General features: G+C 41.7%; 1 protein-coding gene across 1 annotated transcript in view; it reads right to left on the bottom strand.

Moving 5' to 3' along the window:
* RBM6 (RNA binding motif protein 6) overlaps nucleotides 1-23637 on the bottom strand; it is a 126030-nt gene that overhangs the window by 23106 nt on the left and 79287 nt on the right. The window contains exon 7 of the mRNA XM_021715083.1: nucleotides 11496-11570. Coding sequence (XP_021570758.1) covers nucleotides 11496-11570 — 75 coding nt within the window. The remainder of the gene's footprint in view (nucleotides 1-11495; nucleotides 11571-23637) is intronic.

The following is a 23637-nucleotide window of genomic DNA, read 5'->3' as shown; positions in this document are numbered from 1 at the left end:
AAAAAAAAAAAAAAAAAAAAGTCCATTAAGTGTCTGAGTTACTTTCTTTCTTTTTTTTTTAAGTTGGAGTCTCACTCTGTCGCCCAGACTGGAGTGTAGGGGCCACTCCCGGCCACTGCAGCCTCGGCCTGCTGGGCTCTGGCGATCCTTCCGTGTCAGCCTTCCAAGTAGCTGGAACTACAGGCGCGTGCTACCACGCCCGGCTAATTTTTGATTTATTGTAGAGATGAGGTCTCGCCAAGTTACCCAGGTGGGTCTCGAACCTGCGGGCTCAGGCAATCCACTCACCTCAGCCTCCCCAAGTGAGGGATTACAGGCTGAGCCACTGAGCCTGGCTGGGTTACTTTCAATTTAAAAAAGAAGCTATAAAATTAAAAAAAAAACAGGGACAAGAGTCCAAGCATGTCATTGTTAATGGTATGTAAAAATCAAGGTAAGAATCACGAAGGAAAATGTATTTAAAAAAAAAATCTTGGTATATAATCAAGTTAGTTATAATTTTTTCCTCCTGTTTTAACTGCTGTTTTAACTTAAAAAACAGTGCAAATTTGCTAACAGCTATCTGTAATTGCTAACATTTAACTGCAATTTTAATTTGTTTTTTCACCCAAGTGCTCTAATAAGTTTTATTTCCAAATTTACCATGTGTTAACACATTAATGTTAAATAACACCACTATTTGAGGGTATAATAAAGGCAGAAATCGTGTTATATTAGGCTTGCTAAAGTTGTATTTTATAAGCAAAAGAATAAATCACCTGTTGTGCCTAATTAGCACCCTCTTATAAAACAGGTAAAACTTTAAATGCTAAATACCTTCCATAACATGATATGGTTTAAAAACTGCCCTATGCCTACCTAGTACATCTGCCAGATAAATAAGGTACTGGCTACTCTATGTAAACACAGTAAAAATAAGAACTGATCACTCTCACCTAGTTGTTGCATTGTAGTTCTAGTTGTAAGGTATGGACAATTTGTGCCTAGTAACTGAAACTACAATTTAGTAATTTTTAAAGGTTCTTAGCAACTTTGCCCGTTCATAATTATAAATAAGGAGGAAGAGGTCATTACACATTCATGTGGTCTGTTCACTCTAAAAGGCTTTGCATCAGACTGTCACAAGCAAAGAAATGGTTAAAAAGTTTCATATGTATGACTTAAAACAACAACAACAACAACAGCGAGTTTTAAAGTTTTTTTGTTTGTTTGTTTGGTTTTTTTTTTGAGTTGGAGTCTCAATCTGTTGCCCAGACTGGAGTGCAGTGGCACGCTCCCGGCCACCGCAGCCTCAACCTGCTGGGCTCCGGCGATCCTTCCGCCTCAGCCTTCCAAGTAGCTGGAACTACAGGTGCGCGCTACCATGCCCGGCTAATTTTTGATTTATTGTAGAGATGAGGTCTTGCCAAGTTGCCCAGGCGGGTCTCGAACCCGCGGGCTCAGGCAATTCACTCACCTCAGCCTCCCAAAGGCGCGGGATTACAGGCTGAGCCACCGAGCCCGGCTTTAAGTTTTTTTAATCCAAAACAAAAGTGTCAGCATGGAGGGCAGCAGAACCAGAGGGTTAAAAAGGCACCCCAATTGGCAGTCACAATTAGCAATCAAAACTCCAAGTGCCCATCAAAGACCTGGTAAAAACAAACCTGCTAAGAGAATGGTGTCCATTGCTCATGGATACAGCCTGTGGGGGCACTAGAAACATAGTTGCCCCAAAGAGGCTTAACCTCCTGGACCTTGTCCACTGTACAGGTCAATAAGCCATTCAGAAGCAGGTTCACTGTCTTCTAAAGAGAGGAGAGAATACTTGGCTCACAAATAATGGCCACCTATAAAGGCCTGCAAACCTGCTAAACTGCCTGGCACTGGCTCACCATCACCCCAACAACCCCCCAGGTAAAACAGGGCGCTGGAACCCAAATTAATTTTTAATTTAACACAGGTGCCAGCCTTTTAGTCCTGGCCATCCATGTTGACATCATATGGCTTTATCCAAAAAAGAAAAAATTTACCTTTTATACATCAGAGAAGAAAAAAATAGCCTTGGGGCTGCGAGGATTAAAGTACGGTCCAGTCCAAGGACAAAAGTACAGTCCAGATATAAAGGCAGTAACATACTCATCTAAACAATTAGACAATACAACAAAGGGGGGGGCCATCTTGCCTTCGGACCCTAGCAGCTACTGCCATACTAACTTAAAAAAACTAATAAAATTACTTATAAACAGCATATTAATATGTTTATATGGTACTTTTTTGTTCTATAATAAAATAACTAGTTTTTTTAAAATAAAGGAACTGTATTTCCTTATTAAAGTACTACTATAAATAATTTACAAAAATATTTCAACTTACATTAATAAAGTAAAGGTTTTAGACTAAATTACTTTCATTCTTCCAGCATTGTTTCTGGGACAATGGCCTTTCTCATCATTGTTTGCCTAATAATTTTTGCCTGTATTCTCAGTTGGTATTTTATTAAATCCAAATAATATTTGGTTAAAGTTCCACTGATTCCTATACATGCCCTTGGAAATAAATAGGTAGGGGACATCTCCACAGCCCACCTCAGCAGGAAGAACTTACAGAAGATTGATCTTCGCCCGGTTCCCAAAATGATAAAAATATTTCCAAGAGCAGAAATGGGAAATAAAAGGACAGACCAAAAGCAAAAAGCCAATTTTATTTTTATTTATTTATTTATTTATTTATTTTTTTTTTGAGTTGGAGTCTCACTCTGTCACCCAGACTGGAGTGCAGTGGCAGCTCCCGGCCACTGCAGCCTCGACCTGCTGGGCTCCGGCGATCCTTCCGTCTCAGCCTTCCAAATAGCTGGAGCTACAGGCGCGCGCTACCATACCTGGCTAATTATTTATTTATTTACTGTAGAGATGAGGTCTCGTCAAGTTGGCCAGGCGGGTCTCGAACCTGTGGGCTCAGACAATCCACTCACCTCAGCCTCCCAAAATATGGGATTACAGGCTGAGCCACCGAGCCCGGTTCATTTTAATTTTATTCCTAAACCTTACCACAATAATAAAAATAAAGGATATGTCCTAGAAAAATACATACTCTAGGTAAAAAATAACTTTACCAACTTTGTCTTTTTAAAAACCCAAACTTCTCAAGTATAACCCGCATTAACCCATTCCAATGTACCTCTTCCTTAAAAAAATTAGCAATCAATCTCTGTTAAAGTATCTGCAGTTTCTACAACAGGTCCAGGCAACTGTACACTCCAGTGTTTGTGCTGTCATGCCCACCCTATCCTCCATGCCTTTTCATGCATTCCAGTCCAATAACCTGGTTTTCGTCAAAAAGTTCCAGAAAGAAGGACAAACTCCTGTTTGGAAGGGACCGTTTCACGTCATCCTCACCACTCCAGCAGCAATCAAGGTCAATGGAATACCAGCCTGGATTCACCACACCCAAGTCAAAAGGGCCAGGAAAACTGACCTAACTCCACCAGTTCGTGTCATCAACTGCGCTGTGGCGGCAAGGAACCCCAAATATCCACTCCCTTGTTCAACAAGGAAAAACAGCTACCATTCAGCCAACTGAACTGTAATTAAGGACACCAAAAACACTCCCAAGGTCACCTTTCAACGAACATCTAAACTGTGAGAATCAAACAGATTGGTTGCTAATTTCATTTTAAATGCATTGTACTTATCCTTTACCTCTTGTTTTTGTAATCCCACTTGTTTTGGGTTTTGGCATAGGACTGCTTACTGTAACTCTTGTAGATTGGAAATGGGGCAAAAAGTCCCTGTTAATGCTATGCTCACATCAAGTTTAATTTTGTTTATTTTACTTGGAAAGTCTAAAGACACCCTGTGCTCTTTCTCCCTAACATCTTTCACAACAGGAGATGTCCTAGCTATCCAAAACTGGACACACGGTTTACCTCCAGTCCAGTTTAAGGTGAACCTTCCTGACCTGCTACAAATTTTTAAAAATTTCTATCTGGAAACCTGTACAGTAAACAAAACCCTTACTACACTGAATCATGTACACAGTGGGCAACCCCCAATTATGTTCAGAATGTAAACTTTTATCTCTGCCCCAGTAACCCCACTGACCACAGTTGTAATTGGGAAAATAACTTCTTTTGCCCAGACTAAATATGCATCACCATTGCAACTTATAATGGGGGGCCTAATAACACATCTAAAAACATCCTTTGGTCAAATGCCGGCCCATAACGACCTATATACATAAAGGTTACTAATCCTCTCCATTCTTCCTAGAGTACAAGAAAAACCTGGGGTATACAACTTTACATAAATGGTTATGACTGTGGCGCCTTATTCACTATTCAGGGGCGCACATTTGCCTACAAAGCCATGGTCAAACCACTAGGACCATTGGCAGAGCTGAAAAATCCCTTGTTCCGCTACCATCAGCCTCTACACCTCAGCCTCTGCAGTCTGCCAACCAAGTCACTATCCCGGGTTCACCTCAACAGCTCCCAAGTTCATCTTGACCACTTCCAAAACTGGTTCGCCAACCCCCTAAGTCTTTTTCCTATATTAACTAATATGTACCGTCTGCTTAACGCCACTATGCCCCAGTTGGCCTCAGATTGCTGGCTCTGCTTACAACCAAAACCCCCATATTATGTGGGCCTAGAAGTTAAAACCCCTATCATAAATGTTCTTTGGAAATAGTTCACATTACTCTAGGTAATGTAACTGGTAAAGCCTCCTGTCTTATAACTCCAGGTTTTAAACTAAAAACTTCTCCATTTTCTAATATTTGTAACTTGTCTCTCATCACAACTATGACTAAATCCGTGGCCTACGTGGCTCCTGACAACACGTGGTTGGCTGGTCCCACAAGCCTTACCAAGTGTGCTACTATCAAAAGGTTTAATCAGCCTACCTTATAGATCACTGTTCATATGCTGTCTCAGGTTTATGCTTATAGCGGTCCCAAAGGAGATCTTCTACTCAATTCCCGTGGTCTTCCAATTACTCGTTCAAAACGTGCTGTTCCCTTGGGAGTACCTGCCTTAATCAGACTAAGTATAGAGGGAGTGGCTGCACTCAGCACCACTGCTCTGATTCGTGGAAAATTTGGTTTATCTAACCTTGCCCAAAAAAGTAATGCTAACCTAGGAAATCTGCAATTTACCATGGACCAACTCCACAACCAGATAAAATCTCTAGCTAAAGTTGTCCCCCAAAATCGTAAAGGCTTAAACTTATTTTTTCTATCCCAAGGTGGACTCTGTGTAGCCCTTGGAGAAACGTGTTACTTTTATGCCAACAAATTCAGGGTTATTTAAAATACTCTTCGAAAAGTCCAGGAAAATTTAGACAAATGACAAAAAAAAAGAAAACATAATAAATCCTGGTTCTAATCCTTGTTCAATTAAAACCCATGGTTAACAACTCTTGTTACGAGTCTAGTTAAACTCTTCATACTTCTCCCTCCTTGGTTTACTCATAGGGCCCTGCATAATAAATTGAATTATTTGTCTCATCAAACAAATCAGTTCTATAAAACTTATGTATATAGAAACCCAGTATAATAATACACTTCTGACTGATGAGTCAAAGCACTGACTCATGAACAAGTAAAAGGGGGGAAAGAAATGAATGAAATATGAAATATCTAATCTCAAAAACCTATAATAACCTGTAACAGCTTGCTTGACATAAAGTAACTCCATTTTGTGACAGATCTTCCATGTTAACCTAGGAATAACCCCCTTATGTGACCTTCCTGTAATCATCCTGCACTCCCATATTCCTGTACCTTTTGGTGGTTGGAAACTCCCTAGTTGCATAAATTCTGTAACCATCTGTACCCTTTACTAACCAAATGTATTGCCAAGAATTATTGATCAAACTGTACAGCTTATGTAATTTATGCCTTTAAATACCCTCAACTCACTGTTTGGGGCTGAGAGTTATTTGGGACACTAGTCTGCTCTCGGTCACTGGCATCAATAAAGGACTCATAATCTGACTTCCTCTGTGTGTTGGCGTCAATTCTCACAATCTAGCTATAAACTAGAATGAGAAGCCATGTGGAGCAGAACTGTGGCAAATGACTCATAATCTCTGACATGTAATGTGAGTGAAGAATATGCTTGGTTTTTTTTTGAGTCGGAGTCTCACTCTGTCGCCCAGGCGGAGTGCAGTGGCATGCTTGCGGTCACTGCAGCCTACACCTGCTCGGCTCAGGCAATCCTTCTACCTCAGCCTTCCAAGTAGCTGGGACCACAGGTGCACGCCACCATGCCCAGCTAATTTTTTGATTTATTGTAGAGATGGGGTCTCGTTAAGTTGGCTGGGCTGGTCTTGAACTCAGGCAATCCTCTCACTTCAGCCTCCCAAGTGCTGGGATTATAGGCATGAGTCACCACGCCCGGCTATGCTTGTTCTTATTTATTTATTTTTTTTGAGTTGGAATCTCACTCTGTCGCTCAGACTGGAGTGCAGTGGCCGCTCCCGGCCACCGCAGCCTTGACCTGCTGGGCTCCGGTGATCCTTCCGCCTCATCCTTCCAAGTAGCCGGAATTACAGGCATGCACTACCATGCCCGGCTGATTTTTTTGATTTATTGTAGAGATGAGGTCTCGCTGCCCAGGAGGGTCTCGAACCCACAGGCTCAGGCAATCCACTCACCTCAGCCTCCCAAAGGCATGGGATTACAGGCTGAGCTACCGAGCCCGGCTGCTTGTTCTTTTAAGCCACTGGGATTTTATTTGTTACCACAGAAGAGCTGCTATGGTGTGTTACACTTCAGCTAGTAAGTGGCAGAGTTAGGATCCTAACCTCAGTAGGTATAATTTAAAATTTAAACACCAAGAAACTCATCTATTTTAAGTTCAATGACTTTTAGTAAATGTACAGTGTAATCATTACAGCATTCTAACATTTTCATCACCCCCTCCAAAGTAATCTACTGGTAACTTCCCATTCTTACCCACTGTACAATATATGTGTTTTTTTGTGTCTGGCATAGTGTTTTAAAGGTTCATATAGGTTGTAGCATGTATCAGCACATTCCACATCAGGCCAAAGGCTGCATATAAAAGGATGGTACCTCTACCCTTTTGAAAAGCTCAGAAAGTACAAGGTCCCAGCTACCTGAGAGGCTGAGACAAAAGGACTGTTAGAGCCCAAGAGGCCGAGTTTGTAGTGAGTCGTGGGCATGCTACTGCACTCCAGCCTGAGACCCTGACTCAAAAAATCCAAAAAAAACAAAAGAAAGTTTACAGATCAACTTGTATTTAGGGATGACAATCTCAAGAAGCTGACTGAACAAGTGTCCTATCATTTTAGGGGGCAACATAAGCAAGCAATTCTGTTTTATCAAGAAACAGTCTTGGTAACTGCTGTATAAGTCTAACATCAGATATTAACATTTGTTTTCTGCTGCTTAACAGAAAATATAGTAAAAAAACTTTTCCCTTTCTCTTTAATGCTAGGTCCCTCTACCTGATTATAGATACCTGCCTGGGCAACTTGGTGAGACCTCGTCTACAATAAATCAAAAAATAAGCTGGGCATGGTAGTGTGTGCCTGTAGTTCTAGCTACTTGGAAGGTTGAGGTGAAAGGATCGCCTGAGCCCAGCAGGACAAAGCTGTGGTGGCCTTGAGCATGCCACTGCACTCTAGCCTAGGTAACAGAGTGAGATTCCAACTCAAAAAAAAAAAAAAGAAATAATGAATGTAAATTAGTATACCTCTATGCAAATCAGTATGGAGATTTTTCAAAGAAATAAGAGTAAATCTATCATTTAATCCAGCAATCCCACTACTTGATATCTATCCAAAGGAAGAGATTATAATACAAAAAAAGACAACTGTACTCGCATGCTTACAGCAACACAATTCACAATTGCAAAGATGTGGAATTAAACTAATTGCTCATCAATTGATCAGTGGAGACTTAAAATGTAGTTTGTAGTTGGGCTCGGTGGCTCAACCTGTAATCCCAGCACTTTGGGAGGCCAAGGCGAGTGGATTGCCTGAGGCCACAGGTTCAAGACCAGCCAAGGCAACTTGGTGAGACCTTGACTCTACAATAAATAAAAAATTAGCCAGGTGTGGTAGTGCACACCTGTTGTTCTAGCTACTTGGAAGGCTGAGGCGGAAGGATCGCCAGAACCCAGCAGGGTGATGCTGGGGTGGCTGTGAGCATGCATGCCACTGCACTTCAGTCTGGGTGACAGAGTAAGACTCCAACTCAAAAAAAAAAAAACCAAAAAAAAAAACCACATGCAACATTATACCTAATATGGAAAGTATGGGGGGAAGGAATCATCCATAATCCCACAACAGAGGCAGTCACTATTAAAATGTTAACTGTGTGGCCAGGCGTGGTGGCATGTGTCTGTAGTTCCAGCTACTTGGAAGGCTAAGGCGGAAGGAGCTCCTGAACCCAATGGGTTAAAGCTGCGGTAGCCGTGAGCGTGCCACTGCACTCCAGCCTGGGTGACAAGAGGAGGACTCCAACTCAAAATAAAATAAAACAAAACAAAATAAAATGTTAAATATGGCTGTACGGGGTAGTTCCAGGACTTTAGAAGGCTGAGGCTGGATGACTGCTTGAGTCCAGGAGTCTGAGACCAGCCTGGGAAACACAGTGACACTTCATCTCTATAAAATATATTTTTTTAATTAGCCAAGCATGATGGTGCAAGCCTGTAGTCCCAGCTACTTGAGAGGCTAAGGTAGAAGGATCTCTAAGCCCCAGTGGAATTTGAGACTGCAGTCAACTGTGATTGTGCCACTGCACTCCGGCCTGGGTGACAAAGTGAGACCCTCAACTCAAAAATAAATAAAATAAGGCCGGATGCAGTGGCTCACATCTGTAATCCCAACACTTTGGGAGGCAGAGGCAAGAGGATTGTCTAAGTTCAGGGATTCAAGACTAGCCTGGGCAACTTGGAGAGATCTCAGCTCTACAGTGAATTAAAAAAAAATTAGCCAGACATGGTCATGTATGCCTGTGATTCTAGTTACTTGGAAGGCTGAGGCAGAAGAATCACCTGAGCCCAGCAGGTCAAGGCTGCAGTGGCTGTGAGCATGCCATTACACTCCAGACTGGGTGACAGAGTGAGTCTCTGACTAAAAAAATAATAATAATAATAAAAATAATAAATTTATAATAAAAAGATAATAAAAATAAAATTAAAATGTTAAATGTTATCAAGATTCTAATGGATTTTTTTTGCAGGAATGAAAAAACTGATCCTAAAATGTAGAATTATTAGCCAAGTATGGTGGTGGTTCATATCTATAATCCTAGCACATTGGGATGCCAAGGCGAATAGATCGACTAAGCCCAGGAGTTCAAGACCAACCTGGGCAACATAGTGAATTAGCCAGGTATGGCACACATCTATAGTCCCAGCTACTCAGGATGCTGAGGTGGAAGAATCACCTGAGCCCAGGGGGTCAAAACCGCCCTGACCTGTGATCGTTATGATCATGCCACTACACACTCCACCCTGGATGACAGAGTAAGATCCCAACTCAAAAAATAATAATATATTTTTTTATAGAATTGTAAGGGACCCTGAATAGCCAACACACAATCTTGAAAAAGAAGACCAAAGTTGAAGGGCCCACACTACCTGACTTCAAATCTTACCAGAGTTATCATAATCAAAATAGTGTGTGACTGGTATAAGGATAAACATATAGATCAATAAAATAAATCCAAGAATCTAGGAATAAGCCTCTAGATTTATGATCAATTGATTTCCAATAAGGGTGCCAATGGGGAAAGAATAGTCTTGTCAACAAATGGTGCTAGGACAAATTAATATCCATATGCCAAAGAATAAAATTGAACCCTTACCTCAAACAATATTAAAAAATTAACTCAAAAGCTGGGCTCGGTGGCTCAGCCTGTAATCCCGTGCCTTTGGGAGGCTGAGGTGAGTGGATTGCCTGAGCCTGCGGGTTCGAGACCCGCCTGGGCAGCGAGACCTCATCTCTACAATAAATCAAAAAATCAGCCGGGCATGATAGCACATGTCTGTAATTCCGGCTACTCGGAAGGTTGAGGTGGAAGGATTGCTGGAGCCCAGCAGGTCGAGGCTGCGGTGCACTGGGTGCACTCCAGTCTGGGTGACAGAGTGAGACTCCAACTCAAAAAAAAAAAAAAAACTCAAAATAGATTAAAGACCTAAATATAAGAGACAAACTTTTAGAAGAAAACATAGGGGTAAATCTTCATGACCTTGAATTTGGCAATGGTATCTTAGACATGACAGGCAATAAAGAAAAAATAGATAAACTTGACTTCAAAAAAACAACTTTTGTGCATAAAGAATACTATCAATAAAGTAAGGGAAAATACTTGTAAATCATAAATCTGATGAAGATTAATATCCAGAAAATATAAAGAAGTCTTAAAACAACAAAAGACATATGGTATAAGCCAATTAAAAAGGGAAAAGGACTCGACTGAACATTTCTCCAAAGAGGATATAAATGGCCAACAAATGCATGAAAAGATACTCAAAGCCATTAGTTATTAGGAAAATGCAAACCAAAACCATGATGAGATATACATCACTGGTGGGAATATAAAATGGTGCAGTTGCAGTCTATGAAAAACAGTTTGGTGACTCATTCATTTATTGAGTTGGAGTCTCACTGTGTCACCCAGGCTGGAGTGCAGTAGCATGCTCATGGCCACCACAGTCTCAATCTGCTGGACTCAGGTGATCCTTCCACCTCAGCCTTCCAAGTAGCTTGAACTACAGGTATGTGCCACCATGCCTGGCTAATTTTTTGATTTGTTGTAGAGATGAGGTCTTGCCAAGTTGCCCAGGTTGGTCTCGAACCCATGGGCTCAGGCAATCCTCTCACCTCGGCCTCCCAAAGTGTTGGGATTATAGGCGTGAGCCACTGTACCCAGCAAATTCCACATACTTTTAATGAACCATGGTTCAGAAACTATATTATACATTTTTCATAATTATTTTTGAAGTTAAGAAGTAGCAATGAAGACAAATCATTTTTTCATGCTCATTGCAACCAAACTGGACCTCTATATAGTATAGCCTAAAACTTTAAATAACCCATTCTAAAAGAATATGAAATTTAACAAAGGTAAAATGCCATGGTACCTGAAGTTCTATACCCTTGGAAATCCAAAATGTACAACTTGCCCCTCAAAATCCACCTTTCCAAATACCAATTCCCATATAATCATCCCTAGAAAGGGTGAGAAGAGGTTATAAGTCAAGGGACTGTATTTTTTTTTATAACTGACAGAAAGCATGGCACATACCCTTGGGAAATGGTCTCCAACTGCAGGCCCAGAATGCTTTATGGCCACATGTAGCAACTGGAAAGCAGAAATTGTGAATGACCGCACCCCAACCTCCAGTTCATATGAAGTGAGCAGAGGGAAAAGAGTTTTACCCTTGGCAATGCTGCTACCAGGCAGCATTTCTAGAAATATGGAGGAGCTGTTATGCCAGATGCTTACTTCTAAAGAAAGGAATTATCAGTACTTACTCGTTTGCAGTACCAAAAATCTGGGCTTGGTACATAGTTGAAGGTAATCTCTTTGTCATGGATCATTAGAGTTCCCTGTAAAGACAAAGACATAAGCCATCAACATCAACCCTCAGAGAAACAGAGACAGAAAGGCACAGAGAACCTTTCCAGTCTCCTAAGCTGAAACATTTTATAAAGAGTTAGCTTATTCATCGGCAAAAGGAAACGGCTGTTTTAAGCCACAGACTTGTGGCAGTGTGTCATAGCAAGCTTAAGCTTAGGGAAGGGAAGTGGGAGAAGGTGAAATCAGTCTTCAGCCTTGGCTCTTGCAGTTTAGGGTGTTGTCCTTGGGCAGGCTAGGCCCAGTCTCCTCATGCAGTACATTCTCATGAGTCCCAGCAAGTCCCCCACCTGGCTCAGGAGCTAGCACACTATCAAGAAGCAAACTCTTCCTTCTGCAGCACAGAGGAATAGAAGCCCTCACAATTATCTTCTTTTCCATGGCTAACTCACATCTCCCTGGAGAGGTAGTAAGGGCTATAACTTTGGTGCCTGAAAATATTCTTTGAAACACTGGCTGCATGGCAAAAGCACCAGGAGAAAGAGGTACAACACCGAAGACAGGAAGAAAGGAGGAAGTTGAAAGTTTCACAGCAGATTACATCCTTATTGCTGGAAACTGTGAATGACTGGTGGTAGCAGTGGTAGTGGTAGTAGTAGTAGTGGTGGTGGTGGTGGTGGTGGTGGTAGCGGTGGCGGCGGCAGCAGCAGCATCACTTTGGCTTGGAGCCTACAGAGTGAGCTAGCCCTGAGATCTGAGGAGCAACCACTGGCAAATAAATAAGCCTTTGGGAAAGTCTGGCACAGGAACATGTGGAAAAAAAGCTCAACAAGGCTGTTATAGAGCTCTCTTGCCTCTCTATTTTATATAAGCATGAATTCTATTTCACACCCCCCCAAGAAGTTTTGTTTAATAAACACTAAACAGCAGATATATGTTAGAGCAGAGGGAAAAAAACCTCTGCCTATTGACAAGGGACCCTCACCCAAACTTGTAAGTGAACTAACCGAGGATGTGACTCTGGAACTAGCCCCTGCGCTGTGTTCATTCTCCGCCCTCTAGGGTCCTCTGTGTCTCCTCAGACAGGGTTCTGAGTTATACAAGGCATTTCTTTGCAATTGGACCTCAGTTTCTTGCTCGAATCCATACATCTGTCAAATAATGCTTTACCTCTCTGCTTTTCACATCAAAAAAGTCAAGAGAAATACATAGAATAAAATTATTGTGTTGTCAAAACCAAAGGAAAACTGCCTGCCTACCTAGGTGTTAGCATCTGGTCTCTGAAAAACTACTTACTGGCTTGTTCTCCAGTCTAAGGACAATGATAATAAAAATCACTAACATTTATTAAGCACTTACTCGGCGCCAGTAACTGCTAAGTACATTATATTATTTAATCCTCTACATGATCCCATGAAGTTATATTACCTCTATTTCACATGTGAGGACACATGCTCAGAGAAGTGGGATCAGCCAATTGGTGAAAGGCAGAACTGGACTTACATCTAGGGTTTTGGAGAAAGAAACTCCTATGCCATTCACCAACTCCTGCTCAGTATTAGCGATAGGCAATCTGGCCTCAGAGGCCAATCAGGAAATAGACAAGCTCTGCAGGCAGGAAGAATCAGGGAAGTACCACTCTGTCAAGCAAGAAGTTAGTAAAGATGAACCCCTTCCAAGGTCAGATACTGTATATCACATCATTTAAGAGCACGGACTTTGGGCCAGGTTCCTTAAATTTGAATCCTGCTTCCACTCCATGACCTTCGGCAAGATCCTTAACTTGTATTTCTGTATCTGTAAAGTATAGATAACTATACCTACTTCTTAGGGTGACTGTAAAGATTTTAAAAATTCATTCATGTAAAGAGCTTAGCAAGGAATATAGTGAGGGCTCGATAAAGATTACATTTATTACCAACAATAAATAAATGTTGATTATTTCAAAACTTCAGCACTTAAAAAAGGACTAGCATCAGCAGGTAAGACTAGATAGGGTCAAATAGCCACTCACTACATCTTGGTTGCTAGGTAGGTAGGAACATCTCACAATATATTTCAATCTCCTAAAAGACTAAGCTTTCATAAGAAACACAGGGAATGGTCACTAAAAATGTAACTTTTTTTTTTTTTAAAGTCTGGATCTTGTTCTGTCGTCCAGCCTGGAGTACAGTGGCATGATTATGACGATTACGGCTCACAGTAGCCTCAACTCCTGGGCTCAGGCGATTGTTCCACCTCAACATCCTGAGATGTGGGACTACAGGCGTGTACCACCATGCCCAGATAATTTTTGTAGAGACAAGGCTTTGCTGTTTCCCAGGCTGGTCTCAAACTCCGGGGCTCAAGCAATCCACTCTCCTCAGCCTCCCGAAGTACTAGGATTACAAGCGTGAGATCATGCCTGACCTTTAAAAAAAAATTTTTTTTGAGTCAGGGTCTCCCTCTGTCACCCAGACTGGAGTGCAATTGCACGATCATGGCTCACCACAGCCTTGACCGCCTGGGCTCAAGTGATCCTTCCACCTCAGTTTCCTGAGTAGCTAGGATAACAGGCAAGCACCACCACATCTGGCTAATTTTTAAAAATTTTTCTCTTTTTTTTTTGAGTCAGAGTCTTACTGTTGCCCAGATTGGAGTGAAATGGCATGCTCATGGCCACAGTAGCCTTGAGCTACTGGGCTCAAGTGATCCTTCCACCTCAGTCTTCCAACTAGACACGTGCCACCACGCCCAGCTAATTTTTTGATTTATTGTAGAGATGAGGTCTCGCCAAGTTGCCCAGGCTGGTCTCAAACCTGTGGGCTCAGGCAATCCTCTCACCTCGGCCTCCCAAAGTATTGGGATTACAGGTGTGAGCCCCTATGCCCAGTCTTTAATTTTTTCGTAGATACAAAGTCTCACTATGTTGCCTAGGCTGGTCTCAAACTCCTGGGCTTAAGCGATCTTCCTACCCTGGCCTTCCAAAGTGCTGGGATTACAGGTACAAACCACCATGTCCCACCACAGAACCCATATCTTTATGATAAGCACTTTGTCTTAATTGTCAAATTAGTGGTCCAGATTTTATTCATTCATTCATTATTTATTATTATTTTTTGAATCAGAGTTTCACTCTGTCGCCCAAGCTGGAGTGCAGTGGTATGCTCACTGCCACCACAGCCTCGACCTACTGGGCTCAGGCGATCCTTCCACCTCAGTCTTCCAAGTAGCTGGAATTACATGCACGCACCACCACACCCAGTTAATTTTTTTGATTTGTCGTAGAGATAAGGTCTCACTATGTTACCCAGGCTGGTTTCAAACTGGCAAGCTCAAGCAATCCTCTTGCCATAGCTTCCCAAAGTGCTGGGATTATAGGCATGAGCCACTGTGCCCAGCTAGTGGTTTAGATTTTAAAGTCCAGGCTAAATATTGCTGGTCTTTTATTATCAGCAGCAAACACAATATCTGGTACAGAAGAGGAGCTTAATAAACTCTTGCTGAAAGAACAAGACTGAAAAGTGCCAACTATCCCTGGAGGACCAGAGTGCTTAGCACACAGTGGCTCTGGAGGAAGATACTGCTGTCAGAGCATATATCTGAATACCCAATCCATAAAACATGTGAGCTATCATTTGAACAGTGAACAGTAGCCACTAGAACAAGGCACTATCAATTTCAGTCAATTGCAAATTCTGATTTCACCACTTGGAGGCATCAGTAGATCCAGGAATTTCTAAGGCAAGGAGTACGTTATACTTCTCAGACAACAAATATACTGTTCCAGTAGCTGTGGATGCCCTTTTATCAAGGAAGGGAACGCCCCCTCCCAGGAGCCCCCATCAACACATTAACTTTGAGATTACCTTCACCTCATATGTTACAAAGGCAATGATTTCTTATTCTCACAGAGTCTCCTACAACCCAGGCAACCTTATTTTTCCCCAACTTGCACATGTCTACATAAGGCTAGCAGCGACTACTGCTAAAGAATATGAAAGGTTTTAATATCACTGTTGAAGGATAGTCAACTGTTTTAGCAAGAATAAACAAAGGAAAAACCTAAATGAGAACAACCAGGCTTATCTATGATTTGATTCCCCACAGCTGCTATCATACACAGGCAGCCAAGATACACCCAGCACAGGCTTGACACACGTATGCTGTACTTCTCCCCATTTCTGCCAGGCCCTTTCCCCACATTTCACAGAGCAGAGACCTATCAGTGTCTCTTAGGGAAACCATCCATGGAAAGCTGGATTAATAAATGGATAGGAGAATGCAATCACTTTTAGTGGATGTTCACTACTAATTGTCTACTATCTGTCATTTTCACATGGATTTTTATTCATATTTCAATTATTGGGTTATTAAGCTACTCAAGCAAAGGTACCAGGAAGGCCATGGGTCTGATTAACCAGGTCTGGTTCCTAAAGAGACACCAAATATTTGAAAGTAAAACCAGAGACATCTCTTCTTTCTCAATAGTATTAGATTAGGCTTAAATTAGACTAAAATCTGCTAAAATCCTCTTAAGCCCAAAGTCCTAACTTGCTAAAGATACATACAGATGTCCCTAAATACATTTCTTTTTTTTTTTTTTTTTTTTGAGTTGGAGTCTCACAATTGCCCAGACTGGAGTGCAGTGGCATGCTCCTGGCCACCACAGCCTCTACCTGCTGGGCTCTGGAGATCCTTCTTGCCTCAGTCTTTCAAGAAGCCGGAACTACAGGCACGCTACCATGCCCGCTAATTTTTTATTTATTGTAGAGACGAGGTCTCGCCAAGTTGCCTGAGTGGGTCTCGAACCCAAGGGCTCAGGCAATCCACTAGCCTCGGCCTCTCAAAGTGCTGGGATTACAGGCTGAGCCACCAAGTCTGGCCCCTAAGTATATTTCAAGGGGTCTTAATATGAAGCTACAAAAAGCTCTAGATATTTGCACCTCAGAATGGCAAAGCAAGTCCTCATTCTCTACTTCAGGAATACTACAGAGGAGCAAACTCTGGGTCTGAGGGCTGCTGAATTCAACATCTACGTTCCCATTTCTTTTTGCATCAGCTGCTCTTTAAAGACTTTACCACTTAATTTTGTGACTGGCAGACGGTGAGAAGGACTTGGGTTAGAGAGTTGAGAATGTACCATATGCGCCAGTTGGCTCATACCCAGCCCTCAAGGATTCTTAAGGTAATGAGAGTTACAAAAAAAAAAACCCGGAAAGGAAAGAACATTTTTGGTCACCAGCTTTGTATCTTGTGTTAAAGATCGCTAACACAATCTCAGTCACAGTTCTGAACTTTGAACTGAGAAAATGATCGCTGTGTGACATAACAGATCTTCTCACTAAAACACAGAGAGAAACAAGATCCAAAGACAGGGAAAAAAATATGTGAGTCTTGTAAATAAAATTCACACCAAAAAAATCAGCAATCACTCTTCATTGATTTGTGCTTCTTCCAAGCACAGCATGGGAAAATCAGGTTATTGGTGGCTGAGAATTGGTACTACTTACTAGAGATAGCAATCTCTATTCACAAAGTAATTTACGGTCTACAAAGGCATTCTTCATAAATGTCATCTCACTAGATTCTCAGAAGTAGGGCATATATAAAAATCTATTTACACATGGGAAAGCATGGCTGGGATACATGAAGTAGTCTGCCCAGGATTACACAGCTAATTAGCAACACATGGTACTAAAAGTCAGGATTCCTTTTCACCATATTGTCTGTCTTTGTTTTTAAATTCCAGAGAGTCAGCAACTTATCATACTTGCCACACCAAAAAGGTGACTTCTGCTGAAAAGATGTACAATGTAAAGATTAAAGAAATTCCCAGGCAATGAACCCATAGGAAGTTTTTAGAGACTTCCATAGAGGCACTGTCTATTGCCAAAACTGGTGCTGTGCCTAAGATAAAGGGGGCTGTTAGTAAATGGCTGCTACCAAAATTTCAAGAGCCATGACAGTCAAATGAATCCACAGAAAGAGCAAAGTAAGAAAAACAAAAATAACAGGTTTAAGAGAGATGTATGCCATTTCTCTTATTATAAGAGCACTCATTTTTTTTTTTGAGTCAGAGTCTCACTCTGTCACCCAGGTTGGAGTGCAGTGGCATACTCATAGCCACCGCTGCAGCCTCAGGCGACTGGGCTCAAGTGATCCTTCTGCCTCAGCCTTCTAAGCAGCTGAAACTATAGTGGTGTGACACCATACCCACTAATTTTTTGATTTATTATAGAGACAAGGTCTTGCCAAGTTGCCCAGGTGGGTCTCAAACCCCTGGACTCAGGCAATCCTCTCTCCTCCACCTCCCAAAGTGTTGGGATTACAGGCATGAGCCACTGTGCCCGGCAAAAGAGTATTTTTTATAGAAATCTTTTATAAAGCAGTCAGGTTCATTCTTTTTTTTTTTTTTTTTGAGTTGGAGTCTCACTCTGTCGCCCAGACTGGAGTGCAGTGGCCGTTTCCGGCCACCGCAGCCTCGACCTGCTGGGCTCCAGCAATCCTTCCGCCTCAGCCTTCCAAGTAGCTGGAACTACAGGCGAGCGCTACCACACCCAGCTAATTTTTTATTTATTGTAGAGATGAGGTCTCACCAAGTTGCCCAGGCAGGTCTCGAACCCGTGGGCTCAGGCAATCCACTCACCTCGGCCTCCCAAAGTTCTAGGATTACAGGCTGAGCCACCGAGCCCGGCCCAGGTTCATTCTTGATAGTACAAGGATATGTTATAGTTCAAATATTTTATAAAACTCACCATTCCCAAAGTCCAAACCCAAAATGAGAGAGAAAAAAGAAAAGAAAGGTAGGAAGGAAAACAGTAAGAGATCAGAAATTCTGAGGGAAGCACAAAAAATGCCCTATGGCAGTTCTGTAGCTCTGCACACTGACCTTCTCCATGCCCTCTGCTTTGACTGGCCTTTTGCCCTAAAGGATCTGAGTTGACTTTTGAGCATCCAGGAGATTAAGGTCCCCCAAGGGATGTCCACTGAAAACAGAATCCCATTTCAGGGTCCAATTTAAGGTCGAAAGGCATGGAACACTGCCCTCTTAGCTGCCAATTGTTAAGATATCTTTTCTTAGCCACAGGAAAGTACAACAAAAACTTCTTTGAAAATGTTCTTTAACAACAAACATTTTAAACTACGTGACCAGCTTATCTCCCACCAACAACAACTAGCATCAAACCAAAATCTGATTGTGTTCTTTGAAGCAAGATGGCTAACCTGTGCTTCACTAAGCCTCACCCACTGGGATCAGAGCTGGCAGAAGAAGTCAGGGTCTCAAGATGTACTCTGTTCTAGGAACACAATACACTCCAGGTCAGATCCTGACATAAGAGAACTTAATTATTTTAAAGTTATCTGGTGTTGAAAATATATTCTACCCATTCGACTATCATTCCCTGTCAGTCTTACATGTATCTTAAAGCAAGATCTCAATTCTAGAAAATGCCTCCTGTCAAGATGAAAGAAAACCAGTGACCTGCAGTCTTGGAGATAATTCCATTAACTTAGCTCCAGAAGACTTGGGAAGAACAGACTGCCTACCAGGGGATCCACAAGACTCTCCCATTCTAAGGTTCCATTAAATTTGCATTTATGGTAAAAAAACAAAGAGGTAAAATATAAGAAAACAAAAAAAATGAGTAAGCAAATAAGTAAATAATGAAAAGAGCCAAGCCTTGTCTCTTGGTGAGACGATAAGGCTCTATTACAGAGACTGAGCCAGCCAGGCAGACAGGGTACTCAGCAAATTCCTTCATCACAGACATCTCACTAAAAAAAAAATCATCTGTAAGCTCCAGCTATTAGCATTCAGAACAACAAAAAATGTCATCCACTAGAATGCCAATATTTTTGAACTTTGTTTGTTATAACTTTGTATCTCTTAGGCTGGGCACAGTGGATCACATCTGTAATCCCAGCACTTTCAGAAGCCAAGGCGGGAGGATGGCTTGGGGCCAGGAGCTCAAAACCAGCTTGGGAAACATACCAAGACCTTGTCCCTACAAAAAAAAACCAAAAAAAAAACCAATTAGCTAGTTGTGGTGGTACACACTTATAGTCCCTGGGCTTTGGGAAGGTGTCACATGAGCCCAGAATGTCAAGGTTGTATATAGTAAGCCATTATTACTCCACTGCACTCCTGCGTGCATGACACAGCCAGATCCTGTCTTTAAACAAAACAAAACAAAATTTTTGTATCTCTTAGGACAATATTTCACCTAATTTTATAAGGACCTCAATCTAGTGAAGATTTCTCTGGTTAATAAATAATTTATTTCCAAACAAAGATATGACCTGACTCTCAGTGGAAGTAGAATATCACATTTGAAACTGGGCACAGTGGTTCGCACCTGTAATCCCAGTACTTTGGGAGGCAGAGGTAAGGGGATTGCCTGAACCCAGGGATATGAGACCAGTCTGGGCAGCTTGGTGAGACCTTGTCTATACAGTAAATCAAAATGTTAGCTAGGAGTGGTGGTGCGTGCCTGTAGTTCCAGCTACTTGTAAGGTTGAGGTAGAAGGATTGCCTGAGTCAAGGCTGCAGTAGCCATGAGCATGCCACTGCACTCCAGCTTAGGTGATAGTGAGATCTCCATCTCAAAAAAAAGAATATAACACTTGAGTACGTTTTACTGATAATCCTCAGAATTCTCCTCATAATTCAGGTTTCTGTAACTTTCGACTTATTTTTTTCCTCTTTTCTCAGTTGGTGCCAACCACATAGCAATGAAATCAAAATAGTTATAAGTAGAATAAATACAGAAACAAAATACATCTTGTTCTTTTCTAACAATTGTCTCAGTTAACTCTAAAATAATTAGGGACTATGCAGGGCAAGAGTTTTTAGTACCAGACCTAAGAAGGGTTCTCTCCTATTGCAACTGGGGCCATTTACCACCCCCTGCCAACACACAGAATGAAATGCATCTAATTTGTATCATTTCTATAACACGTTTATATTCTGAGATGATTATTATTCTAGCTTCTTGGCTCTTTTCTTCTGAGAAAGGTAGACCCAATTTCAACATCAAGGTATGCTTCATTGAATAGGTCTGAAAATCAAGTCACTGTAGGGGGAAAAGACAGGGAGTTTGAGAAATGAATATGGAAAATGTAAAGCATCTTAATTTTTTTTGTTTATAGAATACCACTTGTTTTTCTTATAGAGTTGATGGTGAGAAGTGGTGGAGAACAGCCAAGAGAGCAGATCAAGGCCCACAAGTACCAAGACACTCACAGGCCACACTACGAAACGCACCACAAAGATTGCACAATGTCCCCAAAGAATCCCCTTCTCTGAACACAGTCCAATCAACGTTTTAGGAAGGTAACCACCCATTACTCTTTTTTTTCCCCTTAGGCAGAAAACTATAGACTCAACGTTACTCACAAGCAACAAACTAGGAAAGAAAGCTTCCAGTCAGAAAAGGTCTGTTGACACAGAAAGTTAAGTCCCTAATCCTTTTGGGTCTACTCATTCTCACATGAAAATAACACAAAAAATTATCAGATTTCAGGCCCTGATAAAAATGAGGGGTAGCTTTTCACATTTAAGACATGCTAAGGTTAAATCAGCCCAAATTTAGAAAGCAGCATTTACTGAGTTATAATATCATGGTTGCTGTTGCAGCAGATATGTATAGAGTGAGGGAATGATCCCTGCACAAAGTTGGACTGTGATAATCCAGGAGTCTGGGAGAAGACAAAGCCAAAAAGTTACTAACAATGTCCCTGCTGGAGTAGCTGCCAAGTACTACAAAGGCACAGACCGTAGTCATCAAGAAAACTCTCCTAATCTGATCTGTATGTCTTGGCAATCTATCATAGACTTAACCCTGGTATGCCTTTAAACACTGTCAAAAACGAAGACACACCATCCAGTGTATTAAAAGGCATCTCTTATAGTCTGAAGGCTATACAAATTGCTGAGATGTTAAATGATCATGTAATTGAAAACATCTTCTCTTTATAGAAAAAACTGGAAGAAAATACATTAAAAAAGGGAAAGCCTTGAACGCTACTAGGAAGCATCTTGAGGTTTCTATTATACAGAAGAGCTTGCGTATCTGTATGTCTAGATTTTCCAGGGCAATTCCAACTTTGTTTTCTGTCCTGCTGAAAGGCTGTATGTCAGGCAGTATAGGTCTATTTGAGATACAGGAAGATGGGCAACATATATTATGTATGCCTTACAACAACATAGCTGGCTCCCCTCCAAAAGATTTCAATTTAGTGTACTGAGATTATTTTCTCCTGTGAGATGACTTACAGAGTTTCACAGATTTCTTTAAATGTCTTTCTCATTTCCCTAACAAATCTCCTCATTCCCCCAAATCACATTATAGTCAGAAGAGAACATGTATTCTTTATTAAATCATAAATAGTTTCTCAGCAATTGAATAGGAATAGGGATTTCAGCAGTTAACAAAACCTAGTAAGCAGAGGACCCATCTTGCTCTCTTATGTTTTAAAGTGGGAAGAAAATAAGTAAGCACACTTTTAGTCTAGAGGGGTGTTTTTGAGACAAGGTCTTACTTTGTTGCCCAGGCTGCATAATCAGGGCTCACTGCAGCCTCAAAACACCGGGCTCAAGTGATCCTCATTCCTCCGCCTCCCAAGTAGCTGGGACTATAGGTGTACATCATGTGCCTGGATAATTTTTTTTTTTTAAACAGAAGAGGTCTAGCTTTGTTGTTCAGGCTAGCATAACCACACTTTATTTATTTATTTATTTATTGAGTTGGAGTCTCACTCCACTGCCCAGGCTGGAGTGCGGTGGCATGCTCATGGCCATCCCAGTGTCGACCTGCTGGGCTCAGGCGATCCTTCCGCTTCAGTCTTCCAACTACAGGCGCATGCTACCACACCAGCTGTTTTTTTGATTTATTGTAGAGATGAGGTCTTGCCAAATTGCCCAGGCTGTTCTCGAACCCATGGGCTCAGGCAATCCTCTCACCTCGCCTCCCAAAGTGCTGGGATTACAGGTTTGAGCCACTGTGCCCAGTCTTTTTTTGAGTCACAGTCTTGCTGACCCCCTAGCTGGAGTGCAGTGGCATGTTCACGGCCACGGCAATCTCAACCTGCTGGACTCAGGCAATCCTTCCATCTTAGCCTCCCAAGTAGCAAGGACTACAGATACGTGCCACCACGCTTGGCTAATTTTTTGATTTACTGTAGAGATGAGGTCTCGTCAAGTTGCCCAGGTTGGTTTGAAACCTTTTGGCTCTGGCAATCCTCTCGCCTCCTCCTCTCAAAGTACTGGGATTACAGGCGAAAGCCAGGGTGTCCAGCCAAGCACATTTTTAAACAACTAAAAAGCACATATCACTGACTGAAATTCTTATCTCAAATGCAGAAATGGAAAGAGTTCTTTAACATTACTGGAAGAGAGACTAAAGGTGAGTGAGAAACTATGCCAACAGGTCAACTGTGCAGACAGTTCCCAAGATACAAAGTGCACTGTGAACTGCTTGTACAATGGACAAAGCTGGATATGACCCAGTAAAGTGAAAATGATAGACTACAATTAAGAAAAGTTCAGAATAGGCCGGGCATAGTGGCTCAGGTTTGTAATCCCAGAACTTTGGGAGGCTGAGGCGAGAGGATTGCCTGAGTCCAGGGGATCGAGACCAGCCTGGGCAACTTGGTGAGACCTTGTCTCTACAATAAATCAAAAAATTAGCCAGGTGTGGTGGCACATGCCTATAGTGAGACTCCAAATCAAAAAAAAAGTCCAGAATAAAATCAAGACATATTCTTATTCTAGCTAAGATGGGTCTGGCAGAGATGCTGGTGTTTCTAAACAAGAGGCATCCTACTTCTGTTCTTGTATATTTATATGTAACAAGGTTTAGAACTCACATAGGAAAACTACACTCAAAGCTGCTCAGGTAAAACAAGGTGTTTACCATATTGTAACTTAGTTCTCCCCACTCCACCCCCGTAACTTAGCTTTGAATCTACTGATCTTATATTCAAACTTGATATGCCGATACCAAAGCTGGTCTGTTTCATAGCATATGCTTTAATTACTAGTAATCAGCTTATGGGTCATTTTTTTTTTTTTTTGAGTTGGAGTCTCACTCTGTCACCCAGACTGGAGTGCAGCGG

The sequence above is a fragment of the Carlito syrichta genome, unplaced genomic scaffold (assembly GCF_000164805.1).
Source record: "Carlito syrichta isolate Samal-C Ts95f unplaced genomic scaffold, Tarsius_syrichta-2.0.1 Scaffold306628, whole genome shotgun sequence".
Classification (NCBI taxonomy): Eukaryota; Metazoa; Chordata; class Mammalia; order Primates; family Tarsiidae; genus Carlito; species Carlito syrichta.
The sequence above is the reverse complement of the archived record's forward strand: the minus strand, read 5'-3'. Positions and strand labels throughout refer to the sequence as shown.